General features: G+C 35.8%; 2 protein-coding genes across 3 annotated transcripts; one reads left to right on the top strand and one right to left on the bottom strand.

The window, feature by feature from the left end:
* Nucleotides 1-104: 104 nt before the first annotated feature.
* Nucleotides 105-19,212, bottom strand: LOC129797078 (proton-coupled amino acid transporter-like protein CG1139). Of its 2 annotated transcripts, none has more exons than XM_055839336.1 (8): nucleotides 18,879-19,212; nucleotides 9,601-9,668; nucleotides 8,587-8,670; nucleotides 8,102-8,252; nucleotides 7,527-7,648; nucleotides 3,517-3,843; nucleotides 950-1,162; nucleotides 105-882 (listed from the first exon to the last, which is right to left on the bottom strand). In XM_055839336.1, the coding sequence occupies exons 1-8, from the start codon at nucleotides 18,885-18,887 to the stop codon at nucleotides 453-455; spliced, it is 1,404 nt and encodes a 467-aa protein (XP_055695311.1). In that variant the 5' UTR covers nucleotides 18,888-19,212; the 3' UTR covers nucleotides 105-452. The 2 variants fall into 2 exon arrangements, with proteins under 2 accessions (XP_055695311.1, XP_055695312.1); XM_055839337.1 differs by lacking the exon at nucleotides 18,879-19,212 and adding an exon at nucleotides 9,762-10,086.
* Nucleotides 19,213-21,118: 1,906 nt separating this feature from the next.
* On the top strand, nucleotides 21,119-24,317 carry LOC129797073 (proton-coupled zinc antiporter SLC30A9, mitochondrial). The gene is made up of 7 exons (XM_055839330.1): nucleotides 21,119-21,257; nucleotides 21,401-21,582; nucleotides 21,651-21,950; nucleotides 22,004-22,274; nucleotides 22,345-22,471; nucleotides 22,999-23,923; nucleotides 23,996-24,317. The coding sequence occupies exons 2-7, from the start codon at nucleotides 21,505-21,507 to the stop codon at nucleotides 24,038-24,040; spliced, it is 1,746 nt and encodes a 581-aa protein (XP_055695305.1). The 5' UTR covers nucleotides 21,119-21,257; nucleotides 21,401-21,504; the 3' UTR covers nucleotides 24,041-24,317.
* Nucleotides 24,318-24,892: the final 575 nt, after the last annotated feature.

Raw genomic sequence — 24,892 nt, 5'->3', positions numbered from 1 at the left:
TAATAATAATGAGTGGAAAGAGTATATCCCAGGCGACGTTAACCAATACCTGACTGTACTTTCTTCTCACAATTTACATTACATTTCTTAAAGCTATTCAACGATTTATTATTTTTTTTTTATTAATTTCTCTATAAATTAAATATTATTACAACATTTACAAAAAAATGCTTTAGAGTCAAAAAATATCCTTAAATGATAAATGAAGGTAGTTTCAACAACAAAAAAATCGGTCATACTTTATAAAAGTTTCCTCTTAGAATACGCACTCGTTCTCTCCTGTTTCTATATAATGCACTATTTACAGACAAGGATGCAGGAAAGCATCCTTTTTATTTTTTAAAAAAGTCCTGTATTTTTTGGGTGGTTTTTTTGCGATTTGTTGTTCCTAGCGTGTTGCCCCGGAGAGGGCTATTGGGTTGACGCAATAGATGAGAAAATCAATCGTTGGTTTAGTGATCTTCTCCTTCTCCGCGATAAATCTCAACAATTTCCTGAATACTAACAATAGAGCCGGACACGAGGGCAAAGATGGCAAAGACACCCACAATAATGTTCTTTACAAAGAGAAGTTTGAACGGTCCAAGGGCATTGGGCCACTTGAAGACTGTCTCCACGACAGCGGGGACCAAGAGCCCAAGTGTTGAGAAGAAGAGTGCTCCCACGAGACTGATGAATGGCTCAAGATTGGGTACAGCAGCTGCAATGGCGGACATAATGAGGATGATTCCCGTGCGAATGGCAATTTGTGAAATGTTGTGCTTCTCCTTTGGGATACGATCCTGAATCTTTCGCCAGAGAATATCCATGGGGACGTAGAATTGCAGGCCAAAGGTGAAGAGAATGGCCAAAGCGATGAGGATTTGTGCTACTTGAGCGACTCTGGAATGAGAGAGAAAGAACCAAAATTAAACATTGATAGAGCAAGGAAAGGAAAAAGACTACTCACACTTGATCCTGTGGCAGATTGAGCGTTATGCTACCCTCGACAATATCTCCAAAACGCACGTAGCCGAAGAAACCCATTACGGCGTACAGGACAATTACAGTTATCATTGCGGTGTTGAGAACACCGGGACATCCAAGGAAATGCTGTGGTTTCCTCATGGTATTCTCAACGGGCATCACAACACCAATTCCCTCCATTGCGAAGATCACAGTGCTGTACAAAAAAAAATTCACACACTTATTTCTTTTCTTTATTTTGCATCTCAATTGCAATTTAATTACGCAATATATGAGGCTTATTCTATTCCCAAGCATATCTAATTATTCAATACATCTCGCCTTCATGGTCAATATGTCAATGAATTGTGCTGTGTGTGCCTTTGTGGAGTAAAAGCAACTTGTACTCCGCATTGGGTTCAGTACTTTTCCATTTAATTAATTCACCTATAATGTGATCACCATTTCTTCGCACTATCATTTATGCTTCTACATCACTATGTGATTACATTTTAAACGTGTCCAGGCAGAAAATTGCATTCGTCAAAGTAAATTTATATGATGTTGTAAGCTAAATTGAAAGGAGTTTATTTGTATCTGTATGGGGAAAAGAAACAACCAGGATACACATTCTTGTAGAGAATCAAATGAGAATAAGATATCGACAAAGACTTTCAATTTTCCACTGTCTTCAACTGGAAAAAGCTGAAAAATATTTGCTTTAAAATGCAAAGAATACAAATGGATGGAACAGTATAAAGCGAAAGAACGGTAAGTAAAACTTACGGGCTGTGATTCTTTCTTTGTCAGTGAAATGTGAAATTGACGGAAAATTGAGGATGGGCAAATTTTGAGGAAGGCTTTCTCGCGCACCGAATCACAGCCAACGCGCAGATAATTTGTGAGAAGCCTTAATCGTGGGCGTTGGCTGTGATTCGGTACGCGAGAAAGCCTTCCTCAAAATTTGCCCATCCTCAATTTTCCGTCAATTTCACATTTCACTGACAAAGAAAGAATCACAGCCCGTAAGTTTTACTTACCGTTCTTTCGCTTTATACTGTTCCATCCATGCTATATTTAATTTTTATCTTTGCAGTTTATATATATTTATCTTTGCATTTTTATATGTATATATATAATGTATATATCTATGCATTTATATATATATTTTATTTTATTTTATATGTGTATATAAAACGCCCCGCTTCGCGGGGCGTTGGACTTATGCAACTCAAGATATGACATGTAAACTTTAAAACGCGATATCTCCGGAACGGCTACATAGATTTTCTTCATTTTTGGCATGGTGATAGATACTATAGTCAACTATAACATATCAAAATTTGAAGCAATTCTATAAAGCGGTGCTCGAGACATTCATCGAAAATTTTGTTTTCGATTTTAGCGCCACTTGCGGTCATTTCTTGAACTTGCAATGTTCCGAGCAGTTGTAGGGCTCATTAATATCTTTCATTTGAGCCCGAGTTGATCAAAATCGGTCAAGCCGTTCTCGAGTTATGGCCGATTTTCGATGAAAAATTGTGGCGGCCATATTGGCTAAACGGCTTGGCCGATTTTCGAAAATGAGGTATCGTTGGAAAGGTCTTGATGGCCCCTACAACATATCAAAATTTCAGATTTTTAGCTATTACAGGGGCTGAGATATAGCGAAAACAAAATTTGACAGTTATTCAAAATGGCGGACGCGGGGGTGGGGGGTTGGATTTGACTTCATAATCGGATGTCTTCCACCCGATATATGAACTTTGCCGTTGACCGCAAGTCTCTATCTATCACCGTTCTCTTGTAATTAAGCGAAAGGTTCTGGACGGACGGACGGACGGCCGGCCGGACGGACGGATCAATTTTTGGCGCATACGTTTTTTGGAATGTGGGGACCCTAATTCGTGCTCATCCCAAGTTTGAGCCCGATATGACGACTTTGCATTTTTGAGTGTACACAGAAGCTGTGCTTCTTTTAAGAAAGAATCACAGCTAAAAAAAACACAATAGTGACGTAATTTTTTGCATTTTTAGACAAATCTCTTCTTAACTGATCTCTGTTTTTATGGCGATTACTGAATCTCTTTAATTTTCTACAACAATACGCGTAGCTTGATCATTTCCTCGATTGAGAGTATAGCCCATGAATAAACTATCTACTCAAAATCCATTAAATGTTCAACAGAAGTGATTTTCATCTCTAATTTTTAATGATTTTTAGCTCGAGAATTTTTTCAAGGAAGAAATAATTCATTTTGTAGGTGTTTTCATTGATTTTCACTGTGCAATCTTACAAAGATAAATGCTTTTATATGGGAAATATCGCATCTTCGTGATCTATTGTATTATACATTAAGAAAACTCTTAATCTACTGACGTCATTCTTTACGCAATAATTGTAAAAATCATCAAAGATTGTAATTATTTTGAGGAAAAGTTTGAGCGTAACTTTAATTGCCTCAAGTTCGTATAATTTCTTTTCCAAACGAATATTCAAGAACGATTCTTTTATGAATGAGTTTTGCAGAATTTTTGCTCATTAATTAGTAATATTCTCGATGAACTTACCTGAAGAATAGTGGGAGTTGTGCGAAGCTGGAAAAGAGTGGTTTGTCGTGGAATTCGAGCTCTACGTTGAACATGAAGTAGAGAGTGACGCCGAATGTGATGACGATGAAGAGGTTGGCGATAGCTGAGAAGGGTACGAGATATTTGAGTTCTCGAATTTGTCCCATGACCCACACGGGTACGAACATAAGGGCAATCCATATGCGTACATCCCAGCCGAGCTCCAATTCGTAATTGACGACTTTGGCGAAGGACGTCGCAATGAAGACAATGTAGACACAGCCTGCACTGTAGTATGTCGCCATAAGTGCGTAGTCGACAAAGAGTCTGCAAAAAGAGATAGTTCACGTGAATTGGATTGCGTCAGGGTGCATTCCAGCTCTCCATCTAATCGGAACGACATTCAGCGGTCAGAGGCATTTTGTCGCAAATCGTGCGCGCTTTTTTGCCGTTCTCGTGTGCCCCGCACTAGCGCGCACCATTCATGAATTTGCCGTGAAATGAGGTGGAACGTCGCGAGAGGGATATCAGTTAAACAATCTCTCTACATACTCTAGGCTTATTTTCCACAGAATTTCCTAGAAAGACTACCATTCTAATTTAATTCCATTTTTTCCCTTCTTTGTGAAGGGACTTGTGACGTCTCTTTACATCAATAGAAATAAATTAAATTATTTACAAGTAAATTAAATTTGAAAAAAAATCTCCATATTGTAAAAATGCGCGCAATCATTGTGTGTTAAATTGCGATTAATTCAGGTTGCACTGAAATTCACATTAGAACGATATTTGCATTCCAATTTGGAATGCAATCATTGAATTTATCGCCTAAACTCGGTATCAAATCTCGCCAATTTTCTCTCCATTTAACTATTTGCTTCTGCATAAAGAAAATGACTACATATCAGCATTTAATCACTTCTAATAACCATGCATTAAAGTATCTTTTAATTAGGAATATACATATACATCTCGTATAGCTCTGGGAAAAATATTTAATATAACTGCATCAGGTGTCTAAAAGCGAGTGCAGGTTTAGAAAAAAAGTGTTTTAAATTAATTCACAATATCTATTATCTAATCTAAAAGATGTTTCTTTTGTAATAAAATCAGTTCCGAAAGTATCGTATATTTTATTAAAATTATCTCTTATTCAATGCAAATTTTAATATAAATCAAACATCTGGTAGAGACCACCTTGTTCAATTAATGACTCAATATTTCTCCACATACAACCAAGTTGAAGGAGAACTTCAATTTCGCTTATAAGAATATTGATTAATATTGGCTAGCCACAATATTTACAAATTAGTCTGTTCTAAAAATAAATAAATAATTTAGATATTAATTTAAATATTATTACTATTAAATCCCAATTTAGTGGTATTCCGTTTGTACATTCTGTGTATGCGAATGTTTTGATTTTCATGCCCTTCCATCCAACACAATAAAATTTAATTTGAATTTATTTCGTTTATGCGTAAAAGGTGAAAACTTTAATCACAAAAAAATTACGATTAACGTAAAATTTATGTAGTTCGTCCAATAAATTGAGTCGCTTGCTTTTAAATCATTTCATGTGCGTGAAATTTTTTTGCCGTGTTGCTAATAGTACAAAATTATTTACATTTCTAGCAAATTGACTATGAAAAATGCCACAATTTAAACATCAGGTGTCTGACTTGATTCCACGTGCACCAGGGTGTAAAGAAGAGGCCTCAAGGTGTCTTTTGTGCGCGTCACTCCGTTGTAACATAGAAGATTTGTTTGTGAAATTTTAATTAAATTTGTTTCCGTATGTTTCTTTTTACTTCATCTTTGTGACGATTTTATTGGACATCAATAAATCTGCCTAATCAATTGCAAGAGGGGATGATCCCTGATTATAAATTGAAATACACGTTTCAATGAAATTCTCATCATTGCTTGAATTGTTTGTCGATGTGAAAGACTCTCAATCGATTGATAATGAGTTGTTGTGAGCAATCAGATTAAAGTATCAATAATATCACCACTCATTTGTATCTCATGTGCATGAAGGAAGGAATTTCGTGGAATTCATTTGAAGCTTTGCTAGTTTTTTTTCCAAATCTAATCACAAAAAAATCATTGGAAAACAATCTCAAAAAAAAGAAGGAGAAAATCTCTTAATTCCCCACAAAATACCTTCAACATCTTCAAAAAAAAGTGTTTGTTTCATAAATCAAGTGATTTGGGGAGCTTTCCGCGGGGACCCCTTGCTAGCGTCAATTTGGACACCCTATTGATCATCAATCACACTCCTACTGATAGTAGCCGAGCCGTAAGATGATTTACAACCATTTTTCGTCAATTTAATTCACCTCGTATTTTATTGCTATATGAGGAATTGTAAAACTTCAAAAGTGATTACATTGCCAATAAAATTATTAAAGTATAATAAAATTTCGGGTTTTTTTTTGTCTCAATAGAATAAGAATAACAATTTTTCGGACGCCTCTCAATGTTATTTTTAATCACTAGTTTGCTTCAGAAGTCTAGGGATCAGCTTATCCCTTGAAATATATTTTAGAAATCCCGAATTCGGCTTTAAATTTACAAAATTCACGCTGTGAAGCCAAATTATCATCTCAATGCAAAGTCTATAGGATTTTACAATAATCACCAAAAGAATGATTCACGACATTCATTGATTTTAATCAATTGTCCGATAATCACAAAGTATTTCAATGGAATTACATTTAATCCGTGATAATTCAAGTGGCGGGAAATTGCAGAAAAATTTGGTAGAGACGCGCGAAATGGGAATTAAAGTGGTTTGTTTGTCGCGGAAAATTAACCATAGGGGAACGTGGCCCAAATCGGACCGCCGCCCAATTGCGACCGCCCCTTTTTCTCGTAAATGACGAAATATTATAAAATTAGTTTCACTACATTATGAAGATATTATAGTAAGATAATGTTAGCGCCTAAAATAAATTAATTTGGTACACAACAGGACTAATAAAAAATCAAAATTCATTTTCAGCACTTGGCCGACATTTTCTGATTTTAGAAACCAAGTTGATATGAGTTTTTTTCCCACTATTATGTCTCATATTATGCCGCGTTTCTGTAGCTTAGAGGGTCTAGTTTATTACTTGATTTACAATTTTTTGAAAGATTTTAGGTATTTTAAGTAATTAAGTGAAAATGTAATACATGCAGAATGGTCTAATTGCGACCCCCAAAATGTTTCAATTCGGACCGTCTATTTCCACCACTCACCACGGTAAAGCAGCCGCGCATGCGTGTAGTGGTGTGGAAGTGTCTCTCTCACACAGACCGCGCTGTGTTTTGATTTCGGGAAAATCAATATTTTTTCACGTTTCTTGAAAGTTTTTTCGCAGTGCAAATGTTCCTACAGCCAAAGGGGAGTGCAGTTAGTGTAATTTACGCATTCCTCAGAAGAATTTTCGTGGATTTTCTGGGAATTACGTCAGTGAGTGCGCAATTGTCGGTGTGTGTGAAAGTGTGTGTAGTCACCTCAAGGGCGAAATGTCAAAACAAATGTGGGGAAGAATGAAAATAAATTCTTGATTTTCCGGCTTTTCCGGGTAATTCATGGCAGTTTCCCTATTTATAGTAGTGATAAATGTGATCTACTAGTGAAAAACCCACAAATTACGGCAAAAAAGGGGGTCGCATTTAGAACACTCGGGGGGTCGCAATTAGAACACCGTGGTGAAAAAGTGCAATTTTAGCACCTTTTTTTAATTCGACTATTACTCAGAACAGGTAAGAGTTAGAATGTTTGCATCTATAGAACAAAGTTAGCCTATTAAATGACCTTTCCAATGGTACCAAACTTGGGAAGATTTAATTCATTTTAATAAGACTTTTTTCAATCCTTCTGAAACAGAATTTAGGGGGTCGCAATTGGGCCACGTTCCCCTATAGAAAAATCTCTTGTCTTTTTGCTCAATAAAAAAATTATATTAGCTTATTTTGTGTTTAAACCATCATAAATGTTTTTTTTTATTGTCACTCACCTGGCAGCATTTGAAAATCGCTGAAGTGGCACAGGTCCTAATTCAAAAACTTTTCCCACCGTCTCAGCAAATCCTAGCAGTGGGATTCTACCTTTTTTGCACACATCATGTGATGTTTTTACCTGTAAAAGATGTGCATTTTTTAGTGTTTTTCATTTATGCAGAATAAGCGGAAATGATGAGCTTAGTCACAATCCGGAAGTTTTCGCCCCATCGCATAAATCACATCATTGTTCTCATTCTTGGCACGTACGAGACAAAAAACATCTCTTGATACATAACTTTTTTTGTATAACAATTGAAGGTATGTGTCCATACAATTCAGGGCCGTAAAGTGACCAATTTCCCAGAAAATGACCCCCTCAACGTGATTGTTTATTAAAATTCACCGCAAATTTGCGCGATAAATTGCAATGTCAGCCAGCTTTTGATGGTAGTACACAGAAAACAAAGGGGCCCCGGGGAAGCCCCAAAGTTCATGCAATCTTGAGGACACATGAAGCTTTTGCAACGGAAGTACCGGATTATCTGGCAGGGCTCAAAAGTGAGCTTAAAATATGTAGTGCGATACTCACCAGAATATGAACACAGTATGTACATAGAAATCCTACAACGACCGTTCCAATTCCACCAAAGAGTAAACCAGCATTTTTGAATGCCATTGGCATGGCGAGGATCCCTGTACCCAGGGAACTTTTAAGCAAATGCGCCAGAGCTCCTCCGGTCCTGAGAAATGAATAAAATGTTATTTTTCATTTCATTGATCTTAAAGATCTTAAGATTATAATAAAAGAAAAACATGGAAAAAAAATATCAAAACTTAAGAATTGATTTAAATTGAGAGAATGAGATTAAGCACAGCAAATGCTTTAAAAATTAAACAATTACTTACGAGAAGTGGATATTTTAAAAAACGGATTTTCGGTCTTATTCTCGGATAATTAGATTTTATTCCCGGCCGGGAATAAAATCTAATTATCCGAGAATAAGACCGAAAATCCGTTTTTTAAAATATCCAATTCATCACCCACGGTCGCCCCTCTACAAATTGAAAACTTACGAGAAGGGCTTTGCCACTTCACGATGCTCGAAGGGATGGTATTCCTCATCATCTTCAAGCCTCTGTTTTTCCGTCAAGGCTGTCCTGAAAGAAAATTGACGAAAAATCTGTTACTTTGCTCAATTTTCTATTTGTTTTTTTTTCTTAATAAACTCATTAGCATGTCAACCACCTTGAATATCAACATTTAGAGAATTTAAATGTAGAATGAAACTGATAAAATATAAATGAGGTAAAGAAAATTATGTACAAGAGTTTAAAATTCTTTCCTCTAAAGGTGAATGAATAAGAAAAATGAATTATCTTCATTATTAATCCCATTCGTATATGAAGCTCTCGAGAAATCCAATCAAAACATTTATCACGTGTGTCATTCCGTGAAGCTTTTACCCTATCAATTTATTTGAAAAGAGATTTGTATTTGTTCTTGTAATAATCACATTACGAATTAACATGTTGCACAAGGTATGTCTTAATTAATTTTCCCGACCTAGCGTATGCGGGAGTGGAAAAGAAGTGTGTGACGAAAAAATTGGGACACGAGTTTCTTATCAAAAATTAACTTAAATCTCACACTTGAACCTCGAAATGTTACGGTATAGAGCTTTTTTTTTTAATTTTCGTAGGTAACACATGGATGAAAAAGTTTCTGGAATTATGTGTGTCAATTTATTATGGGGTAATCTGCAACAAATTGATCTATGCTACAGCATGTGAAAAATATTTCAATTCTCATTGTCATGCTCTTGGTCAATGATTTTGTGTGCATGTTAGTTGACATGTGGAAGGAATAATACGATAAAATGATATGAGAATGATTTTGCAAAAAAGTCTTTATTACACGCAAATTAATAGCAAAAATTTCTCAAATGTTAAAGAGATGTGTTGTAAGTTTCTTTTACAAAGAGACACTTTTCTTATGATTATAGAAAAATAATTAGGTAATGAAAAATAATGTTCGATTACACAGCTTTATATAAAAAAGTTTAATCTTAATTAAACTAAAAAACTTACGTGGAATTGAATTCATTGAGATTGAAACCTGTTGGAGGTTCAGCCGGAGGTGCTGAAGGAGTCTTTTCCTGTAAGAATCACATCAGAAAGAAAAACACAAAATTAGTCACTTTTTCTTTGCATAAAAAACCAAGATCATGATTTAATGGGGATTTTTGTACCGCCATGGTTTTCTCGTGAAAAATTTTAAAATTCACAGCAAGTCACACACTTCGTAGTAAATCGCGAAGAGCTGAAGAGACTTTTAAATTTTGCGATATATGGCAGTTATTTCAGCCTGATCTCTGGCGCAGGGAGAGGATCAGACAGTATAGTCCACACAGAACGAGTGTTTCAGGAGGCCACCCAATTAACACTGAAACCCACTGCACAGTGGGAGAGAGACCAATTGCTTTGGCTCAACCACCTTATCAATTGGCGGATCGAATTGTGATACGGCAGTGCGACTGGAGCAGGTGATAAACCAACAAGTGGACAAGATCTTCACTTTGATATCAAGTGGCACATGTCCAAGTATTTATGTAATTTGTCTCCCAACGCGTTTGTGATCTTTTGTAATCCCACACTGTAAATTGCCAATTTCTCGACCAATTGACTGTTCGCGCGCACTTTATAGAATGCTCACCAAGAAAGGGTATGTGGTGATGTAGCAATTGAGCCAAATAGCTTTTGATAAAAAGCAATGTGGCATCTAATTCTTTGACAATGGAGGACCGCAAAAATCGGTGCTAAGGCCTTATCGCAACAACAGAAAGTACAGGAAGCTCCTTTCACAACGACCGATATTCTACTTTTCATTTATGTTCCAATTTAGCTCAAGAAAATACTTTTCGTAGATTTCAGTCTCCTTCCTCAGGTGCAAATTATTTAGAAAAGTTCGCATGGAACTCATGCAGTTAAAACAGGATCTTTACGACTCTTATTATCATGGTTGTGCGGGGAAGTTTAAAAGAACCGACCAGGGTCTTTCCAAATAATTTGTACCTGAGGAAGTAGAAATAAATCTCCAAAATATGTGCCAATTAAAATTGGGTTGATCGAAAAATTCTTTTTTTAACATCTTAACTGACCGACTCCATACTAACAAAGTAAATGTTCGTTTTGTAGTGTACTCCCTGTATATGCGTTTTCCTATTTTAAATATCTTACTCTTTATTTCTAAATCACAAGAAGACTATACATTTCTTTTTGATTCATTCTCTGTTACACACTTAACTATAGAAATAAAATGTTTAATCCCTCTCTAAATTTTGCTTCCGTCTGTTGGCAAAATACTTATAACCCTCTGTTGATAGCATTGATGAATTGTTAAGTTGTGAAGGCACTTGAAATAATTGAATTATCTTGTGAGGGATATATTGTTCAGTCGTGTGTTTGAGTCACCATCGATCATTTTTTGGAGAGCCATTGGTTAGCCGCAGTATATACCACCTATGTACCTATAAAAATCTTTCACCAAGTGCACGTAAAGTGTTTGAAATAGCAAAGATACTGTTGCACCAAAATTTCCCCGTGCTTTGAGCATAATTTTAACATTGATTTTATATATTACTAAAAACATCTCCTTCTCATTCACTAAGCGATCATTTCCGTATGGCTATAGTTTAATTGTATGCAATTATTGAATGAAATAATCCACACAATTCATGTGATCTCAAAAGGTTCATCACGCAATCACCGATACATTGCAGATGCTCTGAAAGTGAAGAATTTTGCTTTTTCACGACCTCACATCTCGCACAATCCAGTGTGTGGAGTTTTTTTTGCATTGGAATGCAACACCCCCAACCAATCCGCAAAAAGCTCCAGCATGAATCATTTTGTTAGCAAACCATTTTACAATTATTTAGTTTTTCTATCTTCTCTCGCGTCACATAATAGGAATTTCTGGGATCAATTTAACTGCGGTCTGTATTATTTTCTAATGCCTATAAAATTCCACACATTGTATTAGGAATGGTTTTATTAGTTGGTGTTCCACTTCGTGGCCAACACCAAGTATTGTAATCGTCGGAAAAACCGACCACCTCAGATCGGGCTCAAACTTGGTATGAGCACGTTTCAGACAACCCACATTCCAAAAATGGTGGTGGAAAATTTTTGATCCGGCCGGCCTGCCGTCCTGCCGTCCTGCCGGCCTGCCGTCCGGGACTCTAAACTTTGCCTTATATCTCGAGAACGGTAAGACATAGAGACTTCCGGTTTGAAGTTTTCTATAGAAATTTGGGTGTAAAATTTCATTTTTTCGCATTTTCAAAATCCAAGATGGCCGCCGTCCGCCATTTTGAAACATCGGCAACCAGTTCCCTTATAGATAGAGGTCTGAAATTTTAGTATGTTGTAGAGCTCAGTGAGACGTTTTCATCGATAATTCATACTTGAAAATCGGTCAAGCGGTTTAGCAAATATGGCGGCCTAAAGCAAAAAGTGTTTTTTTCAATATAACTCGAGAACGGCTTGACCGATTTTGATCATCTTGGTATCAAATGAAAGGTATTGAGAAGCCCTACAACTGTTTAGAACATTTCAAGTTTCAAAAACATCCGCAAGAGGCGCTAAAAACAAAAACAAAAATTGTCTAACTTTAAGGGGCAATATCTCCGAACATCTGTTATAGATTTCCTTTAAATTTTGATATGTTATAGCCTGACTCAATATCTTTCACCAGTCCGAAAATGAAGAAATTCTATGTCGCCGTTTAGAAGATATAGCCATTTGAAAAATTCTTGAATTTGAAAAGTTCTAAGAGCCATATCTTCTGCACTGCTTGACCGATTTTGCTCATCTTAGTATCAAATTAAAGGTTTTGCAAAACTCTACAACTTTCTAAAACATCAGAAATCTCTAAAACCATTCCTTCAGGACAAAAAATGCCAAAAAGTGTTTTGGTAAAACAAAAAGCCGCCATATTGTGTTCTGGAGGTGACCTTGAAAATTATTGAAATTCATGTCAATTTATAGCCTGTTTTAGTACTTTTCCAAAACTAGTCAAGAAATTTCTGTAGGTCTTATAGAACCAGAGATATGATCATTTTTATCCATCAAATCACTGAATATCACAGAAAAATCATCTTTACCTATTGATTCTGCTCACAAATAATATTACAACGCATAAACAAATTTCTACACGTTGTGGGACACCAACTCTTATAACTGGACGCGTTATGATTGACTTTTCGTTGTCAGGGAGAGTTCATCAGAGCCACATAACAGATTACAAGGTTTATATTTCATCATGCTATACTTAAAGGATTCGCGCGTGTTTTACCCCTTCTTCAGGTTTGAAAATATTCAGGTAAAAGTCAAAAATTTATCTTAATGGTATTTCAATGCTTAAAGAAGAAGGAAACTACCGTCGAATCGTCTAATAGTTCAAATCACAAAAAACTAAAAATGTCTGTTTGTGTCTTTTTCATTAAAATTAAAAACTCGAACCCTTGTTCAAACTGAAAAAATCATTTTTAATTTTTTTTTAGGAAAGTTAACCTTTTATAAATCTTTAAGTTATTCTTGATAGTACTATGAAATAATTTTATTGGTTTGATCGCATTGATTAAATTGAATGTCGCATGTGCACTGCAATCAAACTTAACTTGAATTACAATGAAAAATAAAATTTATTAGTTTATTGTTCCTTAAGTTCTTTAGAAGTGGAAGAATAAATCTTATTTATTACTTAATTCTACCCAATAGTTCACAACAAACCATTCAGTAGCCAATAATGTGAATTCATTCTGACGCATGCCTATGAAATTTTATTTATATTTCTTCTCAAAAAACAGAGCTCTTTAGAACTAATGCATGTCCACTTAAAATTTATCAAGAAAAAATTGCAATTGTCGAGAGACCCTGAATGGTATTCCCAAGTTTATCGCAGAATTGACATGTGATAGACTTTAGGTCATTCTCCTGTACATATTACCACCACATATCACTTTCGCCATATAGCAAATATCAGAGATAAGATATTGGAATTTTCACATAATATTTGACGCTACCTATGCCACTTTATAGATAATCCCAGTAAAGCTAGAAAATTATCTCGTGGATGGTGTGAAAATGCCATTATATTGAATAATTACCTGATTATAAAGCAAATTCCAATGAAGACAGATGGGATGATTAAAATAATAAATTTTTAGAGAAACGTTTTTTAGATCAATTTTTTCTTATATGTATATTATAGATTTTGCGGTTTTTCAATAACGTCAATTTGAATCATTTATTGCATTTTGTTTGCTTTGTAAGATTTTCCAATCATTTCCATATATGTACAATCGAGAATTTTTATTTTTAGCAAATTCATCATTTTTCGCTTGAATGGGCAGATGAAAATTTTGAATTAGTCGAGATCACTGCAAGTCCTCAAGGTTTTCATCAAATATGTATTTTTTTTTCTTGCAATTTAAACTATTAAATCGAAATATGAAAGAAATGAGCGGAAAGAGGTGGCAAGTACTTTGAAAAAAAAAAAAAAACAAACACAAGGTATTATCTATTGTTATGCTGATCATTATGGTATACTACAAGTAGTTGAATTTCCTTTGCTAATTTTTCAATTTTAGTTTTTTTTTGTATGCCATATAAGTAGCAAACTTTTCATACGCAAATCATTTTATTGTGTTGCTCATTTTGCATGTCCGGAGGAGGGTTTAAAAGTCCTCATTTATGTGAGATCATTTATCTGATCATTTACTCGCGATTGGTATTGCGATCGTGTGTGTAATTTTGCAAAAGAGTGAAAAATGCAAAAAAGACACGGGAAAAGTGGAATATTTCGCGCAAATTATATAATAGTATTGGGGCTTGTCGAAATTTTTTGGGTCATACTCTCATGAGATTAATGCTGTGAAAGATATCTCAATGGTGATTTTTTTGCACCTACGCGATATCATGGGGGTCAATTAGTAAGATCATATATCTTGTGTTTTATGTCCCTGCAGGAGCTGTGAGAGTTGTAAAGAATGATTGGTTGATCTTGTCAACTGGTTCAAAACGAGAAGTTAATTAATTTTAAGTGATTCGTCTGTGAGCTGTGTGTAAGCAGAAGGTTCACGAGAAGTCAATATGAAAACGATGATGACGAGTTTGATTTATTCTCACAGTAGTCATCAATCGCGCACCGATCGTACCACCTGAATTCATTGATCTCATGGCGCGCGATCGCACTTGTTATGTATGCAATTCTTTCATCCAAGATACGAAGCGACTTAATCTCACACAGCTCATGTTGTGCTTGCTTCGTTGTTGCGCCTATTCAATATTGTATTTCACATTTATGTCAACTTCTCTCATCGCGATGATGGCAATAATACAAAACGTGAATGTCGCGCGATCGCCTCGATGTCTACGGCGAAAAGGAACACGTTTTTATTTTTTTTGTTTCTCGCACCATCATGCCCATCAACAAGACTTTATATGGAACATTGATCTCTCTTATTAATTAATTGTTGGCTTGGTGTGGTACATTCAATGTGATCATGAGTGATCTTTTCTCAACTATAAATCACCAATGATCGCGGTATGATGATCATTATAAAGGGCTATCAGGGGGAAATCGTCGTCACTTTTTTTTCTTAACTCTTTATTCATTGATTACCACCTACACCATAATAATCTTTTGAGCAATTTCATCTTCCGCGATCAAATTGTTAAAATTATGCAATGACTCTTTTTTTGATACAAAAAAATTTTGGTAATGAGGTGGCGTTGCGGGAAAATGTTACTCAGGCTCAAATTAAACAACAGAAATTGTTAAATATATGCACTCTTAAATGGTGTTCCTTAATTACACAACTTTCATCTTTTTTCATGCTCGATCGCAATTCCCCTTTTTAAGAAATTTCTTGTTTTCATCTTTGTGACCATCTGCACCGCAAGCTCGGGTGCGCATCCATGTCTTACTTGCTATGGATGGACATCTACTTTTGGTCTTTTGGCATATTTGACTCCAATGTATTTTGCATTTTGAGCAATTCTGTCAATATTATTACCGAAGACAGGTGGAAATGTGATTTATGTGTGAGTATATGAATATTTCCCATTAACTCCATTTTGCTTCTTTGCAAATTCCATCAGCATTCCACATCGTTGAAATTTTTATGGTAAATCCCCACGATGGTGTTGCACTCATAGACAGCATGTCTGCGGATCTACTCTCACTAATATGAAAGACCGTTTAAGAGCAATATTTTTTGCTGGCTATTTTTTTACGAGGTTTGCAAAAAATCTAACATCGTTTTTTTGCAATAAACGAAAAACAAAATAACCGTGCAATATGTAAATAAATCATTAACATTGGGAATAAATTAAAATTGTTATAGGAAGAATTATTATTGAGAGAAAACTTGATGTCCTTGTAGCGTATTGTATTTACATGAAATGATATCCTTTTAATAACACCAAATTCAGATGATAATGTTTATAAAATAATTTTCAAAGAAGAAGATCATCTTTGCAATGATAAAAAGAAATCTTTTGATACTTCTCAGATTGCATTGAAGACATTCCAGACAATGCTAATTGAGTGAATTCTTGGTGGGAAACAAGACAAGAGTTTTCCAAGAATTATCGCATTATTTGCAGTATAATTCATTTTTAACCCACCCAAATCGTTTTAATAGCTAAATTTAAAATTTTGCCTCTAATGAGCTACCGTAAATTGGGGTAAATTGGTACAATTGAATGGTGTATAGTAAAAGCTTTTACCTCCTCCGTTCTTATTCGCCCAAGTTGACGGTAATTTTTGCCACAATTCGGTGTAAACACTTACAATCTTAAACGATCGCAAGTGTATTTATTTTCGTCGATCCATCGTGCTGCAAATTGGCAATTTTATGCATAATTTGACATCTCATCGGAAAATAATCCTCTCCAAATGAAAGGTGAATTTTTGAGAGTCTTGTCGTAAAAAATGCTCCTCACGTGATTTTCTTGCTGGGTGATCAATCAGAGATTACGATCGCATTGGATTATTTCAGGAGGAGATAACTCGCAATGTGAGGTGATTTTTGGTCAAACATTCGATACTTGTGCGACAAATGTATATGTACAAGATTTCTCGTATCTCGTGGGACAGAGCTTTTGTGCAATCTGCTGGTATGTGCGAATTTCGAGTGGATGCGATAAAAAGACGCACAGGGGGAAAGATCATCAATCTCCACTTCAAGTGCGATCAACATGGAATTTTTGTCTGCTGTGCATCTCGAGATAAAAGGGGAGTGGAATGGTAGGATAGAAGAAGTACAAATGCCACCCACTCGAGGATTTATTTGCAGCAAAACAAAATGATATAAATCGACTGATAGTGTCGCTTGCATTGCAATATGTAATAACATATGATAACCGCTACTATGCAAACCCCTCTCCACGTCAATCGATCATTGTCTCAAGTTGAGAATTTCCCAAGAACAGGGTGGAGCTGAAGGCTTCAGCAGACGGCAAAATTCATTGAGAAAACTCATTGTGTGCCAAAAGTTGCCGATATAAACTGCATCGCCTACATTTAGCGCCATCGCGATCTTCACGGCCATCGAGGATCACTTTCGCTTTTTAAAACTCTCGATAATATGGTGTTGCTTTTGGTAATTTAGTTCATTGGCACATTCCTTATTAATCATTTTTGCACTTTACATTTTATGTACTTCCACCCACTCCCACACTATTTTGCAAAATATTGCGCTACGTTCATCGAGAGATCTCCACATACACATTAATCTTTCACATATGAGATTATGGGAGGTAAATTTTCTCACATTTTCATAGCATTCAGAGACATTTTGATCTCATTGCAAATACTCCATTTTTTTGGGATGCCTTTATCTTAAAGACAACAAGATTTAGAGAGTCAAAGTGTATGACGTTGTTGTGTCTGTATCACTTGAAGGTTTTTCTCTCTAAATAGAAAATTTAGATTTTTTTTTAAAATTATTACGGAAAGAAATCAAATGTAAACAAGTTCGGAAAAAATCTGATCCATATGATATTAAAAAAAAAAATGTTAAGTTTTTTATGTTTTGTTTGTGAAAAAGAACATTATGCTTCTTCGATGCATGCAATGTTCTTGATGACAAATTGCATTTTAATTTGTGAGGGAGTACAAACTCTGGCAGATTTCAAATGAGATTTAATTCTAATAAACAAACTAATTTTATTGCAATTTAGGATTGTAATGATTTAACATAAATTCATTAAGGATTTTTATGATAACTTTTTTTTACTAAAGGTCTTGAATACTCAAAAACTATGTTTTATTATTAAAAATTGCATTAAATTATGTTGTTATGTTTCTAAGTTTTATTACTTAAGTAAGTTTTAGGCAAGTTTTTACGTAGAAAAGCTGACTGAGCTTTCGAATGTACATCCGATTCAAAAGTTTCAGATTGCCTGTTTCGTTTGTATTTAAAATGAATTTATCTTTATTGTCTTTACAGTCGTGCTCTCGTGGTAGGACCGTCGTCAAAATGACTTCTCCGCGGTAAAACGGCTTCAGAATGAGGAATTTTGCCTTCGCAGTGGGACAATTAGTATCCTACCTTTCCAATAGTACTAATTGTCCCACTGCGAAGGCAAAATACTTCATTCTGAAGCCGTTTTACCGCGGAGAAGTCATTTTGACGACGGTCCTACCACAAGAGCACGACTGTATTATTATTTTTGTTTATGACTATTTTTGTACACACATATTCTGAACCTTCTCCCTCACAAGTGTTTTTAATAAATACCCTAAAATGGCAATTATTTTGTAAAGCTGAAACTTTTAGAAAGTTCTTCACAGCATTACATTGTTCAGTCCACTCACAGTCAGCATTTTAAAAGGTCAATGTCACTACAGCCCCAAAACTGAAGAGATTTTCATTTCATTTTCCAAAAATGCCCCCTGCTTACCTAATGGTTTATTTCTGTGACCGCACACAAGTATTGAATTTCATTTCTGAGTGTCGCACATGAGGTGCATACGATGTGAAAATTAAAATTGCCTCGATGGCGGATCTTCTTTCTCTGTACAAGTGGAGTGGCCCTAAAGTGAATTCAATATGCTCATTTTATCATCTTCATTGCGGAATTTCATAACACATTTATGCTGAACTCTGTGGTTTTTTTGTTGGTTCTCTTGTGGCGTCTTTTGGCACAAAAGACGTCACGAAAATAAATTCCTGAGAATTTGCTTTGCAAATTAGAAAGCTCAAAGTGCTCAAAGTAAATCCTTGTCCCATAAGAATGAGATTGATCTCAATATTTGGGGCACAGTGGAGGATGATGCATGATTTTTTTTTTACCTTTGTCATGATTACTGGACAGCAGGTGGTTGTGCGGACGCACCAGAAGAGTTTCGCGAAGATGTAGAAGGAGGAAAAAAGGCGGGAAAAAAATCACACCACGGTGAAAGTACGCGTTTTGCACTGCGTCGAGAATTCTACGCGAATTTTGAGCACCATTCACGAAATTCACTCACGTGCGGTGTTTTTGCAACTTTACTTCGGACAAAGCCCCTCGTCGTAGACATAAATATAATAAATAACAGGTGGTGTTCCAAATACCCAATGAGCGCGTTTCCCTCCCTGGATAAGTTTCCAAAAGTGCGACTGTTTCCGTCGAGGTGCAAACATCAACTGAATGCACGGCCCCAACGGAATCACCCGGCCCCAGGTGAGCTTTTTAGCTTTTCCCATATCATATATGTTCATACCTATACGCGCTAAACACTCTCTCTCACATTAATTCTCTCCCGCGTGCGCAAAACATTATGTACTCTCATATAAACTATTAAGTATTGCAAATAAATCAATAATATGGCAAAATACTACAAATTCTTTGAGGATCATACTTCGTAGTACCTATTCATATTTTATTTTATTTTATAGATCGCAGGAAAAATAATTAGATTTTCTTTTTTTAATTAATGCAATTTAAAGGAAAAATACACCTATAGGCAGTAATCAGTTACTCTACTGAGTTAAAGGGACTTGCACAATTTTTTTCCAGGTGAGGGTCTTTATCTCGTGCCCTCGAATTTCCCAAAAATTTTCCATCAACACGGTAAAAATGGGTAAAATTCAGGGTAGCAGTGGCCATATCAACAAAACGGTTTTTGTGGGGCGCTCTTGGGCACATTTGGCCCCAAAACGGCTCATGCAAAGAGCCATTAATCACGTGCTGCGACTACTGAGGGCACCAATAGCTGTCTTCCAGGGCGCAATACAAAAGATTTATTTGGTGCGATAGAAGACGAACCTACACCCAAGAGATTGTCTTTGATAGGTCAATTTCTCGATAGACTCGTTGACAATGACTCAATTTTATTTTTTTTTTACTTCGTTGTATTCATAAACAGAACACATTGAACATTATACAGCTTTCCCATTAATGTAATTTGTATGACAAAAATTGCTTACTGTGGAAATATATATTGCTATCAAGGTCTCGTGGGACTTACACACACCTTCCAAAAAATAAAGGTATTACATTGCGATAAAAATCCGTGGCCCACGGAGCGCAATAAAATAAAAATGCACAACAATGAGATTTCAGGAAGGAAAATTGCTGAAGGGTGGCTTCCTACTTCTCGTCGCAATTTATTGCTGTGGCGTTGAGTGACAAAAATGGGATGGAAGTGTGATTAATTTGCAATCGTGTGGCCTACAAATTTAATTGCAGGTTAAATTTAATAATAAATTATTCACGGGAAAATCTATTGTCTGCAAAACGTGGAAAATCAAATGCAAGGCTATGACAGTGTTTATTTTCAAAGTTCATGAATTTCATAAAAAATCATCGATAAATGCGATAAAGTGTTTTTAATTAAATTTAATTAAGTAGATATATTGGACCTAAAACAAATAATGAATGAAAATCATTTCGAATACTCTGGTTGCCTTTAAGAGTGATATTGCTGAAAATTTTATCGAGACAAGAGAGAATATAAGTTAAGCCTTTAAAATAAGATAGAATCAGATTAAGATGAGATGTTGGAGAATACCGAGAATACGTTGACGTTCTAGGCTTTCAATGATATTCAATTTATGAATAATTTTAAATGCAAATTAATTTTCAATTGAAAAGAAGTGAATTTGTGGCAAAAATTATTGAGAAATCCTAAAATTTAGCTAGATTGAATAAAATTTTTGAGAGTAACGAGCTACAGTGACGTCTTTCTTTATATTTTTGAGCAAATCTTTTCCGGTTTTTCACAGTGAAAAAGAAATAGGTAATCTCTTTGGTAATTTTTGTTCTTTTAAGTATTTAATAATATTAGTTTAATCCTACAGTGATTACGTGTGTCCCTATCCGTTCTTCGATTGTGAAGTTTTCAATACGCGACGCGGGTAAACTCCTTTTTATGTTTATGATGTTTAGGAATCCAATAATTACAAGAAATTAATACATTTTAGGAATCTTTATTTCAAGCAGAAAATGTTAAAAAAAATCTCAAACGGTAATTCGAAATATTCGTTAAAAACGATATTTTTTAAAAATAATTTGAAAAAGTTCATTTTCTGACCAATAGCGGCGCTACAATAGCCGTCAAAAATTTGACATATTCTCTGCAAACAGTCGTAGTCTCCACAAAACAAACTTGACCAAAAATTAATTGCATCACGCTATTGTGACCAATTATCACGATGATTTGTGTAATTAGACGGCGTCTGGTGATCTAGGTAAGATGAAATTTAATCAGTACCCAAAATTACGATGAATCACCTGATATATTGGTAATATTTTGCAAAGTTTTCAATCCATTATCTCTCTCGATTGACGTAGAAAAAATTTGCATTTTAAAAATATTTTCATTTTATTTCAGAGAGTATTAGAGGGCGAGTATTTGATATACAAGAAAAACCGTCTTGACAATAGTATTGTGATTCTATATAGTAACTTTGTGAAGAACAGTAAGCACCGAGTACAATGGCACGTCTATGGGATGCTGGAAGGGTTTTTCGAATTACCCATAAAATACTCCTGACTCCTGTAAGAAAGGACACTGTAAGTAAAGGAATTTCTTTGAATTCTTGGACCTGGATATTTATTAATTTCACTGTGGATTCTTTCAGCCAAATATACGATATTTCCGGAAATTCTCTACAGCTCTTCTAACATTCCCAACAACTGGACACTTTTCTCCCAAAATCCGAAATTTATCCACGGGCGGTGTTCTCAGAGCATCGTCCAAAGAAACCCCCGAAGCACCTGAGCAAAAATCAACTCTTGAAATCAACACGAAGAGCGGAAAGCTCGTTGTGACGACCTCCGTTAATGAGGATTCAGTGGAGAGTCTTACAATTGAAAAGGACAAAAAGAATGCAGCAAAAGAGCCAGAAAGTGCCAGTAAAGATTCTTCTTGGCCTAACAAGGTAAATATTCAGTGTAGATGTGATTTCTCTCATTAATCCCTCTCTTTTTACAGCAAAAGAGAATGCAGGTCGATTTCGATCCATCCCCATTGGAGCGTAAATTTATAACACCCAGTCGTGCCATGTCGGACTTTCTGCTGAAACCCACGGATTTGGAATCTCTCGTGAAGATGCGTCGGCGATCACCACACGCCGAAGAACCATACATAACCGTTTACTCGCGGAAAGATGTTGAGGCCAAGGCCATTGAGGTGTGGGGTTCGCGAGAAAATCTTCTACGGGAATGCCTTAAGCAGGAGATTGAAAAGAAGACCCACCAGCAGAGTATGTCGTTGTGCTGTATTTTATCTGTTTAATTATCACGCTAATCTCAATGTTTATATTATCTCTCCAGACATTTTCACGGTCAAGAGACGTCTTCGAGACTATCGTAGGGAGATAGGAAGCCGGACGAGTGTGATTGAAAGTGAAACTGGACTGTTTGGCACCTCCGGGAAGGTTGTTTTAACAGCTATAGGAATGTAAGTTGTATATAAAAAAAAACTTCTGCCTAAAGCGCTTCTCTATTGCTTTGAATTTCTGCAAGCACATGCTTTTAATTTATTGCTTTGCATAGCAATCTCGTGGAAGAAGAGATGAAAATATTTTATATAATCTTTGAGATAATTAAACGGGCGCAGCTGATAAGAGTTGCGAGTAATTAAGAAGTTGAAGAAAAACTTTATGACATTTTTGATAATTAAATTATATGCTATCTATATTTAGTTTTTTTTATTTGTTACTTTAAGCTTTTACATGAACGATTTTTTTTTAATTTAGATAGACTTCCGGTACATAATTGAAACTTCTCTTTATATACATATATTCATATAATATCTTTGAGATATGGGCTTCAGCGAAAAATTTAATGACAATTTAGAGAAGCTCTGCGATCTTTTAATTGACAACGAACTTGCGATCTTACAGATCGCGCGATATGCGATCTTTTATTGGCATCGCAAATAATGTGCTAATCTTTGATTTTATTTTAACGTTTTTTTTTTCACAGAAATGCTGCAAACTTTCTGTTCAAACTTTTCGCTTGGATCTCATCGGGTTCCAACAGTATGTTCGCCGAGTGCATCCACTCCTTGGCAGATACAATAAATCAACTTATTCTTGCCTTTGGAATTCACAAATCAAATCAAATGGCTGACTCAGACCATCCGTATGGGTATGCAAACATGAAGTACGTTTCCTCGCTCATTTCTGGGGTTGGGATCTTCTGTGTGGGTGCTGGATTATCATTCTATCACGGCATTATGGGACTCGTACACCCGGAAGTCGTAGAGGATTACTCAATGGCATTCCTCATTTTGGCGGGTTCTCTCGTGTCCGAAGGTGCAACACTCGTCGTGGCCATCAATGCCATCCGAAAGTCTGCCAAATCATCCCAAATGACCTTCCGGGAATACGTTGTACGTGGGCATGACCCGTGCGTGAATGTCGTACTTACGGAGGATACAGCAGCTGTGGCGGGTGTTCTTGTGGCTGGAAGCTGCATGGGTTTATCGGCATTCCTCAATTCACCCATCCCCGATGCTATGGGATCTCTGCTTGTGGGTGGGATACTCGGTGGGGTGGCTCTCTTTATTATTCGCACCAATGTGAATGCCCTCGTGGGGAGATCAATTCCAGAGACGAATCTCAAGCAAATCAACGCAGAGCTAGAGAGTGATGTGATGCTACGAGCTATCCACGACGTGAAAGGTATTGACATGGGCAACTCCCTTGTCCGCTACAAGGCTGAAGTTGATTTCGATGGGAGAGAATTGACGCGATCCTACCTCGATAAGCTTGACTTAAAGTCAATGCTCGAGGAGGTAAAATCCTTCACGACGATCGATGAGGTGGAGTTATTTATGCTGAAGCATGGAGAGAAGATTGTGGACCTAATGGGTGGAGAGATCGACAGGATCGAAATGAAACTTAAGGTGAGTAATTAGAAAATTGATTTGTTGTCTTAAAACTCTCTCATAATTCTTTTTTAAAATTTTAATTTTCAGAAAAAATATCCAGAAATTCGGCATTGCGACTTGGAGATTCTCTAGGCAGGACTTTGTTCCCTTTTAGGTCAGTTTATTTATTTATTTTTCCTACCTGCCCAACTTCCCAAGCGTCTAAGCCTAAAATCTACAATGAAACTATTACTACGTTTCTATCCAAGTGGTTTTATTGCAAAAAGTGTCTCTTATTGGATTTTTCCTATTTAAGCTTGGAAAAAACCATCCAGCTCAATATTGAGCGGTTAAAAAACAAACATAGTCGTTGTTCATTGTTGCAGTTAAAAATAAAGTGCGATAGAAAAATCGTTAAATGTGAACCTCATTCTATGTAGTTTTCCCATTTATTATTATTTTTATTTAGCTAAAAAGAAAATCAATTTCGTGTTCACGCTTTAGGTTTCCCACAAAATGCCCACGAAACTTACAAAAAAGGGTCAACACCAGCTTTATCACGATTTTCTTTTATTTGAAAACAACGTGCTGTTATCAATTTTATTCTCCACGCTGAGGTGAATATTCTCAAAAGCATCAACTGAATTACTTTCACTACAACTTCCTCCGTTTTTGTTTTTGCTTCCAGATTGTGTTGTAATTATGTAAAGTAATATTTTTCAGCACGTTTACTGCTGCACTATCGTGCAATCATCACGCTTTACTACCACCACAGAAATGATTTCGATGATTATGTGCATTTTGCGCATTTTCTGTGTAGACAACAAAGTGATTTTTGGGTCAAACGAAAAAGGTGTTTCTTATCATGTTTGATATTGTAATGAAATATTGATAATGAAATGAAAACTGCAGAAGATAATAAAGAAATGGTGCTAAAATGTGATAAGGATTTCTGCGTAGTCAAATTACTTGAAATATGTTTTTTTACTCCAGTTACATTTTAAA

The sequence above is a fragment of the Lutzomyia longipalpis genome, chromosome 1 (assembly GCF_024334085.1).
Source record: "Lutzomyia longipalpis isolate SR_M1_2022 chromosome 1, ASM2433408v1".
Classification (NCBI taxonomy): Eukaryota; Metazoa; Arthropoda; class Insecta; order Diptera; family Psychodidae; genus Lutzomyia; species Lutzomyia longipalpis.
This window is presented reverse-complemented; position numbering and strand designations above follow the sequence as displayed.